Source organism: Chiloscyllium plagiosum, unplaced genomic scaffold, assembly GCF_037043375.1.
Source record: "Chiloscyllium plagiosum isolate Xiang-an unplaced genomic scaffold, Cpla_swu_hap1 HiC_scaffold_39, whole genome shotgun sequence".
Taxonomy (NCBI): domain Eukaryota; kingdom Metazoa; phylum Chordata; class Chondrichthyes; order Orectolobiformes; family Hemiscylliidae; genus Chiloscyllium; species Chiloscyllium plagiosum.
In genome coordinates this window covers 15,664,997-15,684,910 of record NW_028270177.1, presented here as the reverse complement: position 1 = coordinate 15,684,910, position 19,914 = coordinate 15,664,997, and the positions used below count along the sequence as shown (strand labels likewise).

Sequence of the window (19,914 nt, the reverse complement as noted above, 5' to 3'; positions counted from 1 at the left end):
GCGCTGAAAAAATCACTTGAAGAACTGCGGATGCTAGAAATTAGAAATTGCTGGAAAAACTCAACAGGTCTGGCAGCATCTATGGAGAGAAAGCAGTGTTAATGTTTCAGGTGCAGTGACCCTTCTTCAGAACTGGTTGGTGTTGAGCTTCTTGAGCATTGTTGGAGCTCCATTCATCCAGACAAGCTGCAGTGTGTTCAGTTACACTCCTGACTTGTGCCTTGTGGCTGTTGGATACTTTTCTTGAGGAGATGTGTTACTGCCACAGAACATCTCTGACCTGTTTTTGTAGTTACTGTAGTTATATCGCTGAACTAATTAAGTTTCTAATGAAGGTTGACCTCCAGGATATTGAGGGTGAGGATCTAACATTTATAAGCTAAGTGGTTAGTCTCTGTTTTTGAGAGAAATGGTCATTAAACAACACTTGAGAATCTAGGTCTCTTCACACAGTGGATTGTGAAGGGACAGCTAGCAAGATGAGAAAAATAACTGAGTTTGTTTTATTGTAACTCACCTGCTGTGATGTGATTGGTCTCCAATTTTACACCCCATCTGTTATTCGCCTCAGTCGGAAGGAAAATGAGACAGGCAGCTGTACAACAGACAGCTGATCAGAGCTAGTCAATTTGTCACCTGACAAATTAAACTAAAATTGCCACTTTCATTTTTGTTACATTGACCCTTGAGCCATGATTACCTTCAATTTACTGTCACCCTTGAGTTTTCTGATCTTTGGGCCACACTGACTCCTGAGCTGCACAGCTCCTCTGACAGTTTGGTGACTTAATCATGCTGACATCTAAAGCAGAGGACTTTTACACATGATTGTTCAGAAGAACGGTCCTCTCCTTCCTTTTATTATAGTGCCCTGGCCACGCACCAATTTTAACCAAAGAGCTCCTCTTGAAGCCGATATCCATCAAAACATGTGAAGCTCAATTCTGTGTAACATGCATACAATTTGTTATCTCGGAGTAGCCTGTCTGTGTTCCAGCCAAGATCTGTGCCTCACAACTTCTGTGGAATTCACTGAATGCCCCACATTCCAGCTTTTTGAGGATTCTACAGATCCTAGTCATTGTTCCTGTTGTATTCCACTCCCTAATAGTATATGGCTGAAATAAAATTATGCTCAACTTTACACTCCTGATGACATTAAACTTATTTCTTTATATTTAGATTAGATTAGATTACTTACAGTGTGGAAACAGGCCCTTCGGCCCAAAAAGTCCACACTGACCCTCTGAAGAGCAACCCATCCAGACCCATTCCCCTACGTTTACCCCTTCACCTAACACTACGGGCAATTTAGCATGGCCAGTTTACCTAACCTGCACGTTTTTGGACTGTGGGAGGAAACCGGAGCACTCAGAAGAAACCCACACAGACACAAGGAGAATATGCAAACTCCACACAGACAATTGCCTGAGGTGGGAATTGAACCCAGGTCTCTGGCGCTGTGAGGCAGCAGTGCTAAGCACTGTGCCACCCAGCCACCCACTAGCCAATGTGATCTGATTAAGTCTGAGTGGTATCTGCAGGTAATTCTTTGCCTTCCGTTCTGAACAGTGTTAAGTGCGTTCTGCATTTTCACGGAAAGGGCAATTTTCCCTTATTGATTTTTTGACTCTTTTGGTTCACCTGTGAACATTTATAACTGTTATTTATAAAGAGCTCTTTCCTCCTGTGTATGAGCTGCAGTGTTTTTTTTAAAAGAGCTGCAGCTTTGCTGAGAATTGTAGCTTCCCCAGACAATTGTGGCTGGCTTCAGTCCCCATTTTCCACAGGCTGGCATTCTCTCAGCATTGGCCAAACCTGGCCCCTGTTGGCAAGGGTATGCCTGAGTGTGGGTGACGCCAGTCCTGAGATTGGCAACACTGCAAGCTGAAGGCTCTTATGTCATTTCTGCTTTTGTCTATCAGGCACCAACTGTCTCTGTAACACATTGCGTGCGTTGGATTCGGAAGCATTTCCTCTGTGGGTTTTAATGAGGCTTCTGCTCCATCATCCCTCTTGATAAACATTTGCCACTCCGGTCTCTCACAGCTCGCAACGGGAATGTGTCAGTTGTGCTTAACAGGAGTTTTCTCTCGAAGCGATAGAAATGAAAACAATTACCATAACAAATCTGAATATTTTATTTGAAGATTTGGCCTGTGTGCTGCTTGAGAAAACGTGAAACAGACGGTATGCATCCAGTTTGAAGCAGCAGGCGCAAAAAACACCGATGCATCATCGTTAGCAAAAATCAAAAGTCAAGGGAAATGCCGTGCCACATGGTGCTGGGTAGCAAGATGGGCTGAAGCAGGCTGGCAATGTTACTCAAAGCCTCTATTTAGGAACTGAGTCAAGTGGCAGTGTCCGCAGGAGCAGTGTCTGTTTAATTACATTTGAAACCTGCAGCTTCCTAGGAAGCCACTACATTGGTGAACAATCCAGGGAGTACGAGCAGGAAACATTTTTTGCTTCTATTTTACATATTGGAGATGTATTTCTTTGGCAGCTGTAAGCCCCAGGCGCTGCTGGAGATGCAGTGGTTATTGATTAACAATATAGTCAACATCTGTTCCACAGCCTCTCAGTGAACCGGCCACTTGTAGTTTTATAGAGAAATTCTCCAGTAGCAGTGCTCTTTTGAAAGGAGAGAGTGAATTTCATCATTGACTGGCTGTCTAGGCCATCCTGTGGTTGATAGCTTTGGGGGAGATTTGAAGTTAGTGATTTGTGGAGTTAAAATCAGGCTGGAGAGCTTGGAGATTTGAGCACTGGTATGTGATGCTACATTGTGGGTTCCTCCTGGTCTTGCATAATACGAGCTTTGACTTTAGTTTATTCATGGGATATGGGGCTACCAGCAATGCCAGCATTTGCTGCACATCCTGAACTGCCCTTGACCCAAGTGGATTGCAAGGTCTTTCAGAGGGCAGTCAAAATTCAACCAAATTTCAGTGGGCCTGGAGTCACGTGTATGTCAGACCAAACAAGGCAGATTTTCTTTCCTAAAGGACATTAGTGAACCAGATGGGATTTTTAAAATGGCAATTGACAGTGGTTGACACTGGTTGATATTAAAAAATCTGGAATTAAAATGTCGATCTAATGAATTTGAATCTCATCATCTGTCATGGTGGAATTCAAACTCTCATCCCCCAAACATTAGTCTGGGACTCTGGGTTACTAGTTTAGTAACAGTGGTGCTCTTCCAGCACCACTGATCCAGAATCTGGTTTCCAGCATCTGCAGTTATTGTTTTTACCTCGTTGATTTTAATCCTACTGCGAATCCTCTTGCAAGGATGCCTGCCTTGAAGACGTTTTCCTCCTCTCTCTACAAGAATACTCTATGCTACTTTCTCCCCACCCCCACCCTCCCCTAGCTTATCTCTCCAGGCTTCAGGCTCTCTGCCTTTATTCCTGATGAAGGGCTTTTGCCCGGAACGTCGATTTCGCTGCTCGTTGGATGCTGCCTGAATTGCTGTGCTCTTCCAGCACCACTGATCCAGAATCTGGTTTCCAGCATCTGCAGTTATTGTTTTTATTTAGTAACATTACCACCCTTATTCCCAGCTCCACTAAATAACAACTTGTTCCTTGTTGTCACTGCTACACCAATTGGCTCAGTATTACAGTTCTTCATCTTTCAACAAGTAACAATCCAACCTTTCACCCCCATGGTCATTTTGAACATTACATTCTCATTGGTTAGAATATTTGTGAGTAACCAGGATCGGTCTAAGCATAAACGCTCATATTTCTTTGAACCTCACTATGTGTGTTTTAGTTTTCCTAGCCCCCTCTGGGGCACTGGAAGTTGGCAAGGGCTGGGCTAGAGGGTGTATCATTTGGAATGCCATCATCTCCCTTACTGCCTTGGCATTTCACTGGTGAAGGGGTTGGTTGCATTTGGGCTGCCCACTATGAGGCGAATTGATTCACTTAAATGGCCAACAAAGAGTCTCTTCCCTCTTCCTTGTTTGCATGGAGACAGAGTATGAGATACCTGGAGTCTCCCAGCAGTCATGGCGGGGAGGGTGGATGAGAGTGATTTTCATCTAAAAACGGTGACCTGCCATGACATTGGGGTCCCTTTGCCAACAGTACCACTTACCCTCATCAAGCTTTCCCTCTGTCCTAACTCAGCAGGACTATCTGATCCTTCATAGATCTCACTTGCTTATTTGGAGGGCACCATTCTCCTCTTCTCCCCCCTTGCAGAATATAACCTCCAGACCAGGGCTTTGCAAAGTGGGGACTAGGGTCCCAAGTTGGATTGCAAGCTCATATTCCAATGCAGAAATAATCATTGCAAACCTCCACAACTGCCCCCCCCCCCCACCACCCCGTTACAGGTTTCCTTTCCCCCATCCCCTGATCACATGGATCTTTCCCTCTGCCCTGCTCTGATCTCATTGCTCTCACTGAGGGAGTGGGGAACATGACAATGTTCAAGTCTCAAAATGTAGTCACAGTGGTAAAAAGTTAGGCAAATGTGCTCAAGATAGAAAGAAAAACAATCTTGCATTTGTATATCCCTTTATCACAACCTTAGGATGCTCAACATTGTTTAATAGATTACATGCAAGTATAATTAGTGATAGGTAGTCAAATTTATTAGCCAATTCTACATAATAGGTTCCCTTAACTAGTAGATAAATGAATGGCCACACAACCTATTTTTGACCCAATTGCTGAGTGAATCTCCTGTTTTACCTTCAATAATACCATGATCTCTTCCACACGTACCATCGACACACAATCAGATTTAATCATTTTGATTCAATGTTGTGCCTGGGTGGAACGTTTCAGAGAACACCTCTGGGATACCCGGACCAACCAACCCAACCACCCCATGGCTCAACACTTCAACTCCCCCTCCCACTCCACCAAGGACATGCAGGTTCTTGGACTCCTCCATCGCCAGGCCATAGCAACACGACGGTTGGAGGAAGAGCACCTCATCTTCCGCCTAGGAACCCTCCAACCACAAGGGATGAACTCAGATTTCTCCTGTTTCCTCATTTCCCCTCCCCCCACCTTGTCTCCGTCAAATCCCTCGAACTCAGCACTGCCTTCCTAACCTGCAATCTTCTTCCTGACCTCTCCACCCCCCCACCCCACTCCGGCCTATCACCCTCACCTTGACCTCCTTCCACCTATCGCATTTCCAACGTCCCTCCCCCAAGTCCCTCCTCCCTACCTTTTATCTTAGCCTGCTGGACACACTTTCCTCATTCCTGAAGAAGGGCTTATGCTTGAAACGTCGATTCTCCTGTTCCTTGGATGCTGCCTGACCTGCGCTTTTCCAGCAACACATTTTCAGCTCTGATCTCCAGCATCTGCAGTCCTCACTTTCTGCTGGACAAATAATTGTCAAGTTGTAACCCACCTTGATATAATTGGATCAGTTGAGATCTGGGGTGAAGTAGTGTCATGAAAATGTCACTGGTTGTATGGGACAGAAGTTCAAATCTCATCATGATAGGTGGTGGAAGTTTAATACAAATAGTAAACCTGGAGCTGGAAGCAGGAGAGGTGACCATGAAGCTATTATTGATAATCATCTGCTTCACTAATGCCCTTTAAAGAAGGAAGGACATCTGCCATCCTTACCTACATGTGATTCAGACTCATACCAACGTGGTTGACTCTTAAGAGTCCGTGGAAATGACCAAGCCGCCTCTCTGTTCCAGGGCCATTAGGAATGGGCTTTTGCTCCTGCTAGTGATGCTGACAACTGCCAAATAAACAGCAGAAATCCTTTCCTCTGTTTTTGTGTGGAACCCTTCTATTCTTCTGGGGCTTTTATTCTTTCATGGAATGTCAGTTCTGAAGAAGAGACAGTAATTCCCTTCCTCTCCTCAGATGCTACTAAGCTTCTTGAGTATTCCCTTTCCCTCTGTCTAAGATTTCCAGCATCCATAGTATTTTACTGTATCTAACTATCACAGTCAGCGTTACTGAGACCAGCCTTCCATTTGGATTAACTCTAATTAAATAACTCTATTAATAGAGTTTGTATTTCACCCACTGGCCTGAAGGGATTTGAACCCAGGTCTCTATAGCAGTAGCCAAGATTTCTTGATTGCTAGTTCAGTAACAACAGCAGTAGCACTATACCATCACTTCCCCAGTACCACACAAGTCCTGTTTCTTACTTCTCTCTGTTTCATGTCTGCAAAGAGCCACAACATGTTCGACTGTGTATTGTCTCTCTGTCTGGAATCTGTGCTGGCTTTTCTTTTCATCAGCTTGCCGATTGCTGACTTCCTTCTCCTTCCTGGGTTGCCAGCAGCATTTCATTCATCCCACACTTTACTTTTTCCAAAGTTCAACATTTTTCTCTGGCCTGCAGGTTGCTTTACACTTTTTTGCGGAGCTGAATTGGTGAATTCTGTTTTTCCCACTGCATCTTGCTCAGCCTTGTTGATTGTCATTCAACGAAAATCAAAGTCGAAATGTTTAAATGACTAGTTGACCTGAGAATAATGATCTGGTCCTGACATTTTCTCCCATCACTCATGCTTTGGGTTGTTCGCTTTCACAGTTTCTGAAAATTGTAGACTGTCTTCACTTGCTCATTGTAAAGGGTCATTTGTAGCAATTCTCAAGGGGTGAACAAAGAAGCCTTGTCTCTATATTTTGCTTATTGCTTATATCACATGATTTTCCATGATGTCAGTTGGTGTGGAATAAACTCTTTACTAAATCATGACTTTAGGCTTCAGATCAACAAACAGCTTTATGGATGAATGTAATGAGCTTAGCCTGACAACATATGATCTATGGACATTAATACATAATGCAGAGGACAGTGAAACTTACATTTCTATTCTGTAAATTGAGGAGTCCTACATCTTGTGAAGTATTGTAATTATTTGTGCACTGAAATCATCATAATCATGCAATGCTTTATGATTTTACCATTTATTTTATTTTAATGATTGTCCATAATGGTGTTATGAATTATGATGACTTGCATTATTTGTATTGTCATCACAATTCGGCAGCTGCCACTATGATGATTTTTCAATAAACCAATTGTCATTACAGAACAGACTGATAAATGAGGCTTAACAATGACACATGACAGATTTTCAGTAATCATTAGCTTAACTATCCTTTCATTGCTGACACAGTGTAGCAAATACCCAGTGGGCTCTTGTGGTGCAGAGTTTGTGTTTCTCCCTCTGAGTCAATGGGCTTAGGCTCAAGATCCAGGTATCTTATCTATATCAAACACTTGTACTTGCTACATTAAACCTCTAGATTAAAGTCCCTTAAAATGAACCTGTAGTGACTTGATGCTGCTGATCGCCTTTCTGGTTTATTTCCCTTCCTGTGGTAGCTTATAGGTAGATTTCTCATAGGAGAAAGTGAGGACTGCAGATGCTTGAGATCAGAGCTGAAAATGTGCTGCTGGAAAAGCGCAGCAGGCCAGGCAGCATCCAAGGAGCAGGAGAATCGACGTTTGGGGCATGAGCCCTTATTCAGGAATGAGGAAAGTGTGCCAAGCAGGCTAAGATAAAAGGTAGGGAGGAGGGACTTGGGAATGCGATAGGTGGAAAGAGGTTAAGGTGAGGGTGATAAGGTGAGGGTGATAGGCCAGAGTGTGGGTGAGGGCGGAGAGGTCAGGAAGAAGATTGCAGGTTAGGAAGGTGGTGCTGAGTTCGAGGACTGGGACTGAGACGAGGTGGGGGAGGGGAAATGAGGAAACTGGAGAAATCTGAGTTCATCCCTTGTGGTTGGAGGGTTCCTAGGCGGACATCAAGGGATGTCCGCCTAGGAACTCTCCAACCACAAGGGATGAACACTCATTTCTCCAGTTTCCCCATTTCCCCTTTCCCCACCTTGTCTCAGTCCCAGTCCTCGAACTCAGCACCACCTTGCTAACCTGCAGATTTCTCATAGGACAGGCTGGTGAATACAAATTGCTGCAAAGAACATATAATTAAGTATTGCTTAATCTAAAGTTGAACTGCTAATCAAACATCTCTTGTGGGTATTATTTCAATGTATTAGTATTTATGGCCTCATTGCTTGGATATGGATCATCGTCACAATAGGGCTAAAATTCTCCAAATTTCCTGCCAGAAATGTGGCTATTGCAACACTCTGACCCCGAAAAGACACCACCCCTGGTCTTGTCCCCAACCTCAAAACCATATGAAGTTTCTAGACTAATGACTGACTGCAGGCAGAATGTCAGAGTGCAGCATCTTGCTTCTTCACTGGGGGATGGCTATGTTTTTGAAATGGTTCTCCGTGGCTGTCCTTGCTTCCAGTCACATACTCTTCATGGGGAAAGATCTACTAGGGTCCTCCCTGTAAGTCCACCTTTGACTGTTTAATAAAGGAAAGGTAGCCAGGATTTCTGGATGGGAGTGTGCTAAAGCCCCTTTTGATGGCAATATAACGAAAGGGGGTAGGTTCTAAAAGGTGTCATTGGATTAACAAAAAGACTCATGAGAACCAGGTACTCCCCCAAATTCCGACTCCCACCATTGGCTGGAGCTTTTACAAACAAGAGACACTTCAGCCTTGATCTGATAGAATGGTGGAACAAGCTCGAGTGGCTGAATGGCCTTTTCCTGTTACTCGGAAAGAATATTCCTGTCTTTCAGCAGGTGAGCGGCATATCTGAGGACTCTGGCTGATGATCCCGGGTTAGAGTGGAATTGTGGGAGCCCACAGAGGTGAATGTCAGTGTTGCCACGGTTCCCCTGTAAATGGAGTCACTTCAAATAGTTAGAGAATTCTTGGGCAGATCATTGTGGCCTAGCTTCTTGATGAAAGCCTTGGGTGGTGCCCACAATCATCCATGCCATAGCTGGTACACTTATTCTCTGCATCCCCATCTTTGTCCCAAGTACAACAGCTACATTAGGCCAAGGGAGCAAGAATTCTATGTGCCTGCCATTGGCCATGTTAGTTTCTTAAACCAATGGCAGGATAGCAGGCTTACCATACAAATCCATCGATGAAAAGAGGAGATGAGGTCAGGGTTATAACAAGAATTGGCCACTGTTGCTGCTGAATATCAGGATTCTCCTGCCAGTTTTGAAACGTCAACACAAAACCCAGATGGGATTCCCAAGACTGGGAGCCAAAAATGAAGGAGTTACTTTCCTGGACACGGTCTCCTATTTGACTGCCTCTCCACTCATCAACCTGTTCAACATGGCAGTTAAGGCTGCCAGTGCCAAGGGTCCAATCTCAAAACTAACAGCGTGAGAGTCTCTGCAGCTTTACTGAGAGAGGAAGATGCTGCTGAGTGGGGTAGGTGATGGTGTGGGCACCTTGTGTCCACGTAAGTAAATCATAATGGAAAGGTGGAAGGTGGGCTGGCTCTAATTCGTGGGGAAACATCTCTGCTTGGATTGGTTGACTGTGGGGTTTTTGATAACTCTTGTGCTTGCTCTGCCAAGTAATAAAACTGTGGCTGGTCCAATCATGATCACAACTGCTTATTCCTGCTTACCCTGATGATTTTTGACTCCCTTGTTAGTTGATAATCCACTTACCTCTGCCCTCAAACTATTCCCCTTCTGCACCAAATGCTCAATCCCCCTTTTCTTGGTTTTCAGGTTCAGGTTGTAACAAAGAGGTAGCGAAAATGGAGTCATGTGAATGAATAGCGCAGAAAACAGAAAGCTGCTGTTGAGCAAATTGGCAGTGACTCCTTACCTCATGAGTTTGCTTTTGGAATATTAATGTTGGTAAAGATTTACATGGAATAATGGTCCGCAAAGGCAGTATTTATGAATGATGCAAATGTCCTGTCAGGAAAGGTGAAGTTTTTGTTGCTCAGAAACCCAAATCCAATCCCCTGAATTTAAAGTAATGCTTTTATATTCTCTGCAATCTTGAGTGAGATCTGATTTAATTCCTTTTGGATCAGGGATTTTGATGTTCAGCAGAGAATGTGTTAATTAATTGGACATCACTACAAGACGTGGCTTTAGTTGGCTCAGGAAGTCTGCATTTCAGATACTGACTCTCCAGAAGGATACTAGAGCAAAGAAGTTTCAAAACACTTGGTCAGCAAGCTAATTACAAACCTCAAGGATAAAAAGAAATCCACATACATTTATATTTATAGAAAACACAGGCTGAATGAATGCTGCACTGTGTATTGGCACAAAGCAGAACTGGAAGTAGTCCAGTTAATGTTCAGATTAGACATTTTTGCAAGCTTCATCCTCGGGCTGTTTAGAAATGGCAGAGATGAAGCTTTCAGACCTCCAGGCTATGAGCCTGCAGCGAGAGAATGTGACTGATCACAACCTTTAACCAACTGTTTGTCTGACACTTCAAAAATTGTCCAAGTTTGAAGCAACTTGAGCAAACTTCAGTTTGAGCAGTTTGAGTGTGCTTTACAGAGTATTTGTCAGAAAATTATGAAGTTACCATGTGTGCTGTTATTATGTGATCAAGGCAATGCACTGCTACACTAGCAATTAAACAACAATAACTCAAGATGAATGTCAAACATGTGAAACATCTAGATACCAACTGCATTAAAAAAAAGGCTAGAGCATTTGGTCCGTTGATTCATCCCCATTATCTTAAGCAAAAAGAACTGCAATAATTTAACACCTTTCACAACCTCAGGGCATTTTAAAAAATGCACACCTCATTGACTGCTTCTGAAGTGTGAAATGCAGCAGTCAATTTGCACACAGCGAACTCTCATAGAATCAAAGAGGCCTACAGTGTAGAAGCGGGCCATCTGGTCTATCGGGTCCACACTGAGCCTCTGAAGAGCATCCCACCCAGAGCCACCCTCCACCCCCCAACCCCCAACCCTATCCCTGTAACCCTGCATTTGCCATGGCCAGTCCATTTAACCTGCACGTCTCTGGACATCTCACAAACAGCAACGGCCAGACAACCTGTTTTAGTAATGGTAGTCATAGAGATGTACAGCACAGAAACAGACCCTTCGGTCCAACCTGTCCACGCCGACCAGATATCCTAGCCCAATCTAGTCCCACCTGTCAGCACCCGGCCCATATCTCTCCAAACCCTCCTATTCATATACCTATCCAAATGCCAGAAGCCAGGGAAGACATAATCCCCCTTGTAGAGAGGTCAAATACCGAGGGTGAGTACAGATTGAAGGTAATCTGAAAGAATTAGAAAGGGCATAGGGAAACCATTTTCAGCCAGAGGGAATTGGTATCTGCCTGGCTTGGTAATTGAGGTGGAACCCCTCAATTCATTGAAAAGTATCCTGGTTTTGCACCTGAACTGTTGCAATTGGCAAGACTACACACCGGGTGGTGGGCTTCTTTTTTAAAAAAATATTGTTTTAATTAATCTATTTTTCTAATCAATCTATTCAATAATGTTATTACACACCACCTGGATCAAGTGGGAATTGAGCGCAGGCCACTTGGTCCAGAGGTAGGGTCTCTACCACTGTGCCACAAGGGAAGGAGGGAGTGGAATTAGAACGGGTGGCTAATCCACACAAGATGGTCCAAATTACCAGCTCCTGGGCTGTAACTTTTTCAATGGTTTCCTTCCTTGCCTCTGTGCTTTCGCAAGAGAACAGAGAAATAATCACCTGCTTATTCCAATCGCAGGAAATGAATATGGACAAATGATATTGAGGGAAATGAGCCGATCTTATCCTAATTATTATTGACATGCCTGTTACCACAGTCTTCATAAGAGTTCATTTGATTTTTCAATTGTGAGGGGGGGATGAAAAAATACTCAAATGATTTAAATGTGATTTGCACAATAGTTTAATGCATGTTATGAAACCGTTTATTAAGTGCCTTGAGTTAAAATGTCTCCTCGAGAGAGAGGAATAGAATGCAGTGCACAATCCCCAAACACTGGGTGGGAAGACATTATTAAACCATGCACTTTCGAATTTAGCATTGACAGTGGGTCATTGGGGAAGAACTCCATTAAAATCCCTTTATTAATTTTAAAAACTTCTCATTAACAATTCAAATTAGTTTGAACAGTGGAAATAATTTAATTAGAAAGTCAGATTTCCTGAATTAATTTTTCTGATTTGAGAACCTGGCTGCTTATATTACATCTCTGTTTTCTTGTCTTTAGAAAATGAACCCTGAAAACTACTAGCCCAAAGACAAATAATCCCTCCCCAACTCCACTCCCCATAATTTGCCTTTCTAAATCACTTGTTTTAGTTTTCCTCATGCTTTTGTTTTGAAATGTTTGCTCCAAGCACTTCTACTGAGACTGTAACACACACAGGAAGTGTTGGAGAAACTCAGCAGGTCTGGCAGCATCTATGGAGAGGGTAATGCGAAATGTTTCTCTCTCCACAGATCTGCTGAGTTTTTTTCAGCATTTGTTTGTGTGTATTTCAGATTTCCAGTATCTGTGGTACTTTGTTTTGTGTTCCTCTGATCCTGTGTTTTGTTCATTTACCACTATCACCATCTGCTTTGACCTGCATGTCGCCCTCTTCTCTCAGGTGGGCAAAAGTGGGTACTGCAAATGCTGGAGATTAGAGTCAACATTGGAGTAGCAGAACTCCTCAGATGCTGCCTGAGCTGCTGTGCTTTTCCAGCATTACTCTAATCCCAACCTCTTCTATCATGCAATCCACCTGTCATTCTCCCCCCAGTCACAGACCTTTCTTGTCAATGTCCCACACCGGCCCTTGTCCTAAAAATTATTGCATTTCTCACCCATCTTCTTTTCCGCTGGAAGATTACTAACTTGAAACGTTAACTCTGGTTCCCTCTTCACACATGCTGCCAGATTTACTGTTTTTTTTTACGTTTTCTAACTTCATTCAGGTTTCCAGCATCTGTTGCATTTTATTATTGTACTAAGACCAAAAATAACATTACTCATTGTTTTCAAGTCTATGAGGAGCAATGAAATGACCTTATGTTTCAGCTGCTGGAAACCACGGAAGGGATAGGCACCAGGTCTGGGTGCTGGAGACTCTCCCTGGGATACTCACTTGCAATTATCTTGTTAAATTTTTAAAGGGAAACACACCATACTCAAAGTGCCTGTTGTCAGCTGGAGGTCAATTGGTTGCATTTGAACTGGGGAACCCAGATCAGGGTGAAAGCTCAGATGGCAGCAGTACTTTCTCTTGTGGCAAAATAGCAGCATGATGGCTCAGTGGTTAGCACTGCTGCCTCACAGTGCCAGGGACCCGGGTTCAATTCCCACCTTGGGTGACTGTCTGTCTATGTGGAGTTTGTACATTCTCCTCATGTCTGCATGGGTTTCCTCCGGATGTTCCGGTTTCCTCCCACAAAGATGCGCAGGTCAGGTGAATTGGCCATGCTAAATTGCTCAGAGTGTTCGGTGCATTAGTCAGGGGTAAATGTTGGTGTGGGTGGGTTACTCTTCGGAGGGTCAGTGTGGACTTGTTGGGCCAAAGGGCTTATTTCCTTACTGTAGGGAAACTAATCTAAATGGGTCATTGCAGAACTGGAACATGACTAGAATAACACATATGGGTGTCATTGTCCATTGGGTTCTGAGCATAAGCCTTATATCAGAACTTTTAAGCTGCAGTTAGTGATTATATGTCAATACCATCAGATAAAGACTTATTCCCCCATGTGGAGCAGTTATGTTAACCTTACTTCACCAAGTTGGTCATTTTTCACACATTCTTGTAGGCAGTGAGTTCTATTGCTGCCTGGTTGGTGGAGCAGAAAGGAATTGAGTGTGCAAGAAAAAAATGGGAAGCTGGGATGGATCGTGGACGCTGTCCCTCGATTGATCGAGATCTCCAGGTGGGGCATGAGACAGGCCAGAGTGTAGATTGGCAGCCCCGCATTGTGGAAGCTGTTGGGGCCACCCAAGGTGGAGGCTGCTATAAGGAGAGTCCACTCCTGTGGACCTCAACAATCACACTGATCCCCAATTACCAGCAGAACCATCGACCCTCGTCCATTTACAATTGTAAATAATTATCACCTCTCCGTGGTCCCCTGATTGCCTCAGCCTTAGCTGTGGGCACAGCTGCTGAGCTGCTGGCTCCCTCATTGAGCCATTTGTGCCAGGATCTGGTCTTTAATTGGGTGGCATCAATTCGGAAGCTAGCTTTGGCGAAATTGTTGAGCTGATCCGTCTGCTGTCAGCCCTGAATGTCTGTAGAATGTTTAGTTGTGATAAATACAACTATTTCTTCATCTGATTCTACATAGATACACTCCCAAGGAGTTATTACTGCACAGTGAGGATGTTATGCACTGGATAGTGAGGATTTCTGAGTACTCCATCTGACATTGCTAATGATGACTTAAACCAATCGACCCAGACTGGGAATGAAAGCCTGAGACTCTTGCCTGAAACGTTTGCCCCAGCTACTAACTGAACTAGATCAGTGAACTAGCCTGGGAAATACTATCATTTTTAACAATGTATTCTCCCAAGGCACTTACTGGAGCTGAGAGTTGTGAGTGATCATGTTAAATATCTTGTGCTGACATGGCTCACTGCATTAATCTTTAACAATGCTGGTGCCTATTGACCACAGTAATGTATCAGTCAGATGTGGCCTCGAATTCAGTGTCATGGCCATCAAAGCTGAGTCATTCCCCCTTAGGGGTCTAGACCTGTGTGAAGTTCAATGTCAGGTTCTGGTGTTTTTATTTCAAATCCCAATACATGTAAGGCACTATTTGTTCAAGGAACTCTTTCATTTCACTTGTGGTTGTGAAGAACTTTTTTTAAAAACATCATTTAAGGGATGAGGGTATTGCTAGCTAGGCCGGCATTTATTGCCCATCCTGAATTGCCCACAGGGTCAACCATGTCGCTGTGGGTCTGGAGTCACATGTAGGCTAAACCAGGTAAGGTTTCCTTTCCTAAAATACATTAATCAACTAAAAGGGTTTTTTCCAACGATCATCAATGGATTAATGGTTATTATTGGTCTCTTGGTTTTTAATTGAATTCAAATTCCACCATCTGCCTTGGTGAGATTCAAACCTGGATCCCCAGGACATTTCCTAGGTCGCTGGATTAACAGCCTGATGGTAATACAATGAGGCCATTACCTACCCCTAGAATTAAAATTGCACATTTGCACTTTTATCTCACTTGTATGATGTTTCTTTTAGCCATCGCTGCTCTTTGAGTGGAGAGGATTTGAACAGGCAATGGTCAGATCCAAAGCCAGACCTTCATCCAACTATTTATCATACAAAGGCTCTCCTCAGCTACATGAGAAGTATTGGCAAGACCCCACTGGTAAGTGTTAGTGATTTAAAGCAGGTGGGACAAGGAGCATGACCAATGCAAGGGGATTAAAAACCCAGAATATACTTTTTCTGCACTTGAAGGAGCCAGCCAGTGTGTTGTCTGTGAAGCGTGGGATTGTTTCCTGTGCTACAATGTTGCTGCTTACCCTTCAAAAGGTGAAGTCCCCATTTGTTCAGTTAGGCAACTATTTCAACAACTGAGGAAAAGTATCAAACACAAAAAAAACTCAGAGAAATGAAAACAGAAGTTGAAATTTAGCAGACAAGAAGAACAATAAAAGGTCCTAAAGAAAATAAGAGGTGCAGAAAGGGATTTTGAGGAAATAATTACAAAGATATTAAAGCTAAGAATACAGCTGCATGAAATATAATTAATAGGACAAACATGGGAAACTGGTATGTGCGCCTTTAAATATACGCACAAAAGCTATAATGGTGAATATAGACATTGTGGATTTGTTAAATTATTTCATTGTATTTGTTTTCACAAGGGAGTCAGAAGATTAAGTACCAACAATATGAAGGGGTCAATAAAACAGTCTATAGTCCCAGGAGACAAGAACATAAGAATTAAAAGCAGGAGGAGGCTATTTGTTTCTTTTGGCCTACTCTGCCATTCTGATTTATTTCTGGCCTTAATTCCACTTTCCTGTCTTCCTTCTGCAACTGTTGCCTCCTTTAGCCTTACTCAGCCTGGGTCTGTACTTGACGGAGTTTAGAATTACTGGTAGGGAGTCTCTTTGAAGCTTACAGAATACTGAGAGGCCTGGATAGTGTGGACCGCGAAAAAGGCATTTCCACTAATAGGAGAGATTAGGACCCAAGGGCACAGGCTCAGAGTGAAGGCAAGACCCTTTAGAACTGAGATGGAGGAGAACCTCTTCAGCAAGAGGATGGTAATTCTGCAGAACTCTTTGCTGCAGAGGGCTGTGGAGGCCAAGTCATTGAGTGCATTGGAGACAAAGTTTCTTGACTGGTAAGGGGATCAAAGCTTACGGGAAATAAGCAGGAGAATGGGGTTGAGAAACATATCAGCCATGATTGAATGGCAGAACAGACTCAGTGGGCTGAATGACCTGATTCTGCATTACATCTTATGGTCTTAGCTCCCAATGAGAAGCACAACTCAGGCTGAGATCTCACTATGCATATAATCTAACAACTACAGATGGTCAGGCGCAAAGCCCATAATACTGCATTCTGAATTTGAAAATAATGAGGATTGCTGTTTTGTCTCAAACACTTGATTCTGACTCTTTGTTTGCTGCTCTATGACTGATCCTATATAATTATTAGGCTGTGCTGTTTCAGTATACTGTTCCTTAGCGATAGTTATTCTGATGCTGTTACATATATCTTAATGGCATTCCGATGTTTTGAGTGCTGGTGCATCCAGACTCTCCTGAACTTACCTATTGGTTTTGTACCAGGTTTATTGTGACTACCATGGGCATTCACGGAAAAAGAATGTCTTCATGTACGGATGCAGCCTTAAGGAGACACTGTGGCAGGCAAGGTCCAGCATTGACACAGCAACATTGAAAGAGGATATTGGATATCGGGTGAGTGTCATCATTACATTTTTCTATCTAGTGGTTTGTTGGAATATTCAGCTCTCCAGTTAAATGCTTTTGGTTATATTAAGAAATTATCTTTTGTGGAAATCTGAAATAATTACAACTCCACTCATGATTAAATTTCCTGAACCCTTTGTCTAGATGAATATATATGTTTTTAGTCAACACTCATTGATAAGATTGTGGCCCTACTGACAAGGCCAGTTAATTTAGTCTTTCTTCCAAATTGTCCTTGAGAAGTTGGTGATGATCTACCTACTTGAATTACTCTACTGTGTAGAATAGAAGGTACATCTATCATATTGTTAGTAAGGGATGTTGTCAGGGCTTTTGGAGCTGCCTTTGTTGTATGCAGTACACTCAGCACTTTTTTGAACTCAATGTGGATTGAAATAAGTTTTCTGAAGACCACCTTCTGTTACAGCATGAATGACTAGATGAGGCCAAGGTGGATCATCTGCTCAGCATTTCTGGCTGAAGATGATTGCAAACGTTTCAGGCTTCTCTTTTGCACTGACTTGCTGGCTCTGTCACCATTGGGAATGAGGATGTTCAAAGAACTTTCCCTTTGCATTCATGATATATGATATGGCTGAACTGCATAGCTCTGACCAGAACTATTGGTTGCACAATTGCTTAGCTCTTTCTATCACATTCTGCTTCTGCTCTTTAGCTTGCCTGTAATCCTGTGTAAGACCAGAAGATGTCAGAGCAGAAGTAGGCCATTCAGCCCATCAAGTCTGCTCACCCATTCAATGAGATCATGGCTGATGTAATAATCCCCAACTCCACTTTCCTGCCCTTTCTCCACAGCCCTTGATTGCCTTACGGATTAAAAAATCTGCCTTGAATAAAAGTAGCGACCCAAGCTCAATAGCCCTCTATGGTAAAGTTGTTTCACCAAGATTTTAGGTACACTTGGTGTTGTTCCTGGCATGTTGTTCTGCATTCCACATTAAACCTAATGATCCCCTGACTTGATGCTAATGATTGAGTGAGGGACATGTCACACCATGAGGAGACAGTTATGATGGAATTGCAATCTCCTTTGCTGATGATAGACAACACCTCACTGATGATTAGTTTGAGTTGCCAAATCTGTTCTGAGTCCATTCCATTTAACAAGGTGGTTGTACAGTCAGTGTGTAAGACAGGATATCATCTCCACAAGTCCTGTGCAGTGGTCACTCCTACTGATACTGTCATGGGCAAGTGCATAGCAACTGGTGAAGATAACACCAGTGTTTTAATCATCACTCCCTTTCCTTTTTTGATCACAGCAAGCAATCCATCCCCAGTTCCAGTGTATTTATATTTTAAAATGAGTTGATTTAATGACACTTTCTTGGGCTAAGAAAAAAGTGCAGTTATATTAGTTACTAAAATGTGAGGAAAGATAATAAATCATGACGCACGTATACACAGGTTAGAAGTGAGAAGTGAGGAAACACAATGGTTAATGGTTGTCATATTTCACGATTTTGGAGGTGTCGGTGTTGGGCTGGGGTGTACAAAGTTAAAAATCATGCAACACCAGGTTATAGTCCAACAGGTTTAATTGGAAGCACTCGCTTTCGGAGCGCTGCTGGAGCAATGCAGAAGGAGCATTACTCTGAAAGCTAGTGCTTCCAAATAAACCTGTTGGACTATAACCTGGTGTTGTGTGATTTTTAACATTGTCACATTTCACAGTCTAGTCCTCATGGACAAGACAAAGACTGATTTGTGTGTCTTTTTCCTAATTATCATGTGGTTCATCACTTCTCCCCTAAGTGAGGGTTAGATAGTGAAATGTTATGCCCGTTACATTGGACGGTTTCAATAGCAATGACCTTGGTTGGTGAGCATTCAGTCCGGGGATTCTTGGTACTGCAAGTTGACCAAAGTTGTGCTGTTTCTTCTCGATGGAGTCTTTGCTGACTTGCAACTTGCTTCTTGCAGCCAGCGAGAGGGAGACCTCCCTTTTACCAACAAGTGCAGAGATTTTCCACACTTGGTCAATCACATTCTCAGAATTTATATTCCCAGTCATGTTTGGCTCATGGGTTTGTGTTTTGTTACTGTGTCAGGTTGCTGCTTGTTTATGGGACAGCTGTCCCAATTTTGGCACAAGTCACCAGATGTAAATGAGGTGGACTGAACAGGGTTGTCTGCGCTTGGTGTGCGTTTGCTGCATCTGGTGCTTAGGTTGCTGCTGGTGGTCTGTCTGATTTTTTTTTTTCTTATTGTTTATCTTTGTGGAGTGCTTTGATGCAATGACGTAAATTACTAGAACATTTCACAGTCAACCATATTGCTGTGGGTCTCCAGTCACAAACCAGAGCAAGTAAGCATGGCTGAATGCCTTCCCTGAAAGACTGGATTTTGTACAACCATCTTGTGAAGGAGTGACGCTCCGAAAGCTGGTGTGCTTCCAATTAAACCAGTTGGACTATAACCTGCTGTTGTGTGATTTTTAACTTTGGATTTTGTACAGGTACACAATCCTTTATCTGAAATCTTTGGGGCCAGTTGTTTTACGGAATTGAGAATTTTTTTGATTTCAGAATAAATGACATTTTCACAATGAAATTAAATAAAAATCTTACCGAACAGCAGATCCACATATCACATCTGAGTGACATGGGTCGAGTGGGTGTGGAGATGGGTCACCCATTAGCATACCAAACACCCTTGTTATGCAGAAAGAAATTTCACGAGAGAAACTTCGGATTTTGGAGCTTTTCGGATTTCGGATAAAGGATTGCGTACATGTATCATAATTCTTTACATCACTGAATTCAGATTCCCCACTAGGATTTTAGCTCCGTTCATAGCCCTGGATTACCAAAGCAGCGACATAAACACTACACTGCTGCACTTGTTGACAATATAGATGCAATTTGTGAAGTTTATACTGTTAGAATATATCTGTGAGCACAATATGATAGTTATTTGGCCCATTTATAATAGAAATGGGTTCTTATTGAGTGTCTGGGTTTCCAGTAGCTAAGTACAACCTGTAAGTGGTTTTAACGGTATGGTTCAGGAAAAATTTGAAATAAGTCTGCCTTAACTCAACTTGCAATCCAATCAGTTAAGGAACAGAGCAAATGTGATGGGCCAATGCTT

The 19,914-nt window shown here is 42.9% G+C and overlaps 1 protein-coding gene across 4 annotated transcripts in view; it reads left to right on the top strand.

Moving 5' to 3' along the window:
• Positions 1-19,914, top strand: part of agbl1 (AGBL carboxypeptidase 1) — a 246,003-nt gene that overhangs the window by 152,396 nt on the left and 73,693 nt on the right. For all 4 annotated transcript variants that reach the window (XR_015753858.1, XM_087981474.1, XM_043677060.2 and 1 more), the window contains 2 exons: positions 15,086-15,215; positions 16,657-16,788. Coding sequence is in view for 3 of the 4 variants with exons in the window: in XM_087981474.1 (XP_087837600.1) it covers positions 15,086-15,215; positions 16,657-16,788 (262 nt within the window). In the remaining variant the exon portion in view is untranslated. The remainder of the gene's footprint in view (positions 1-15,085; positions 15,216-16,656; positions 16,789-19,914) is intronic.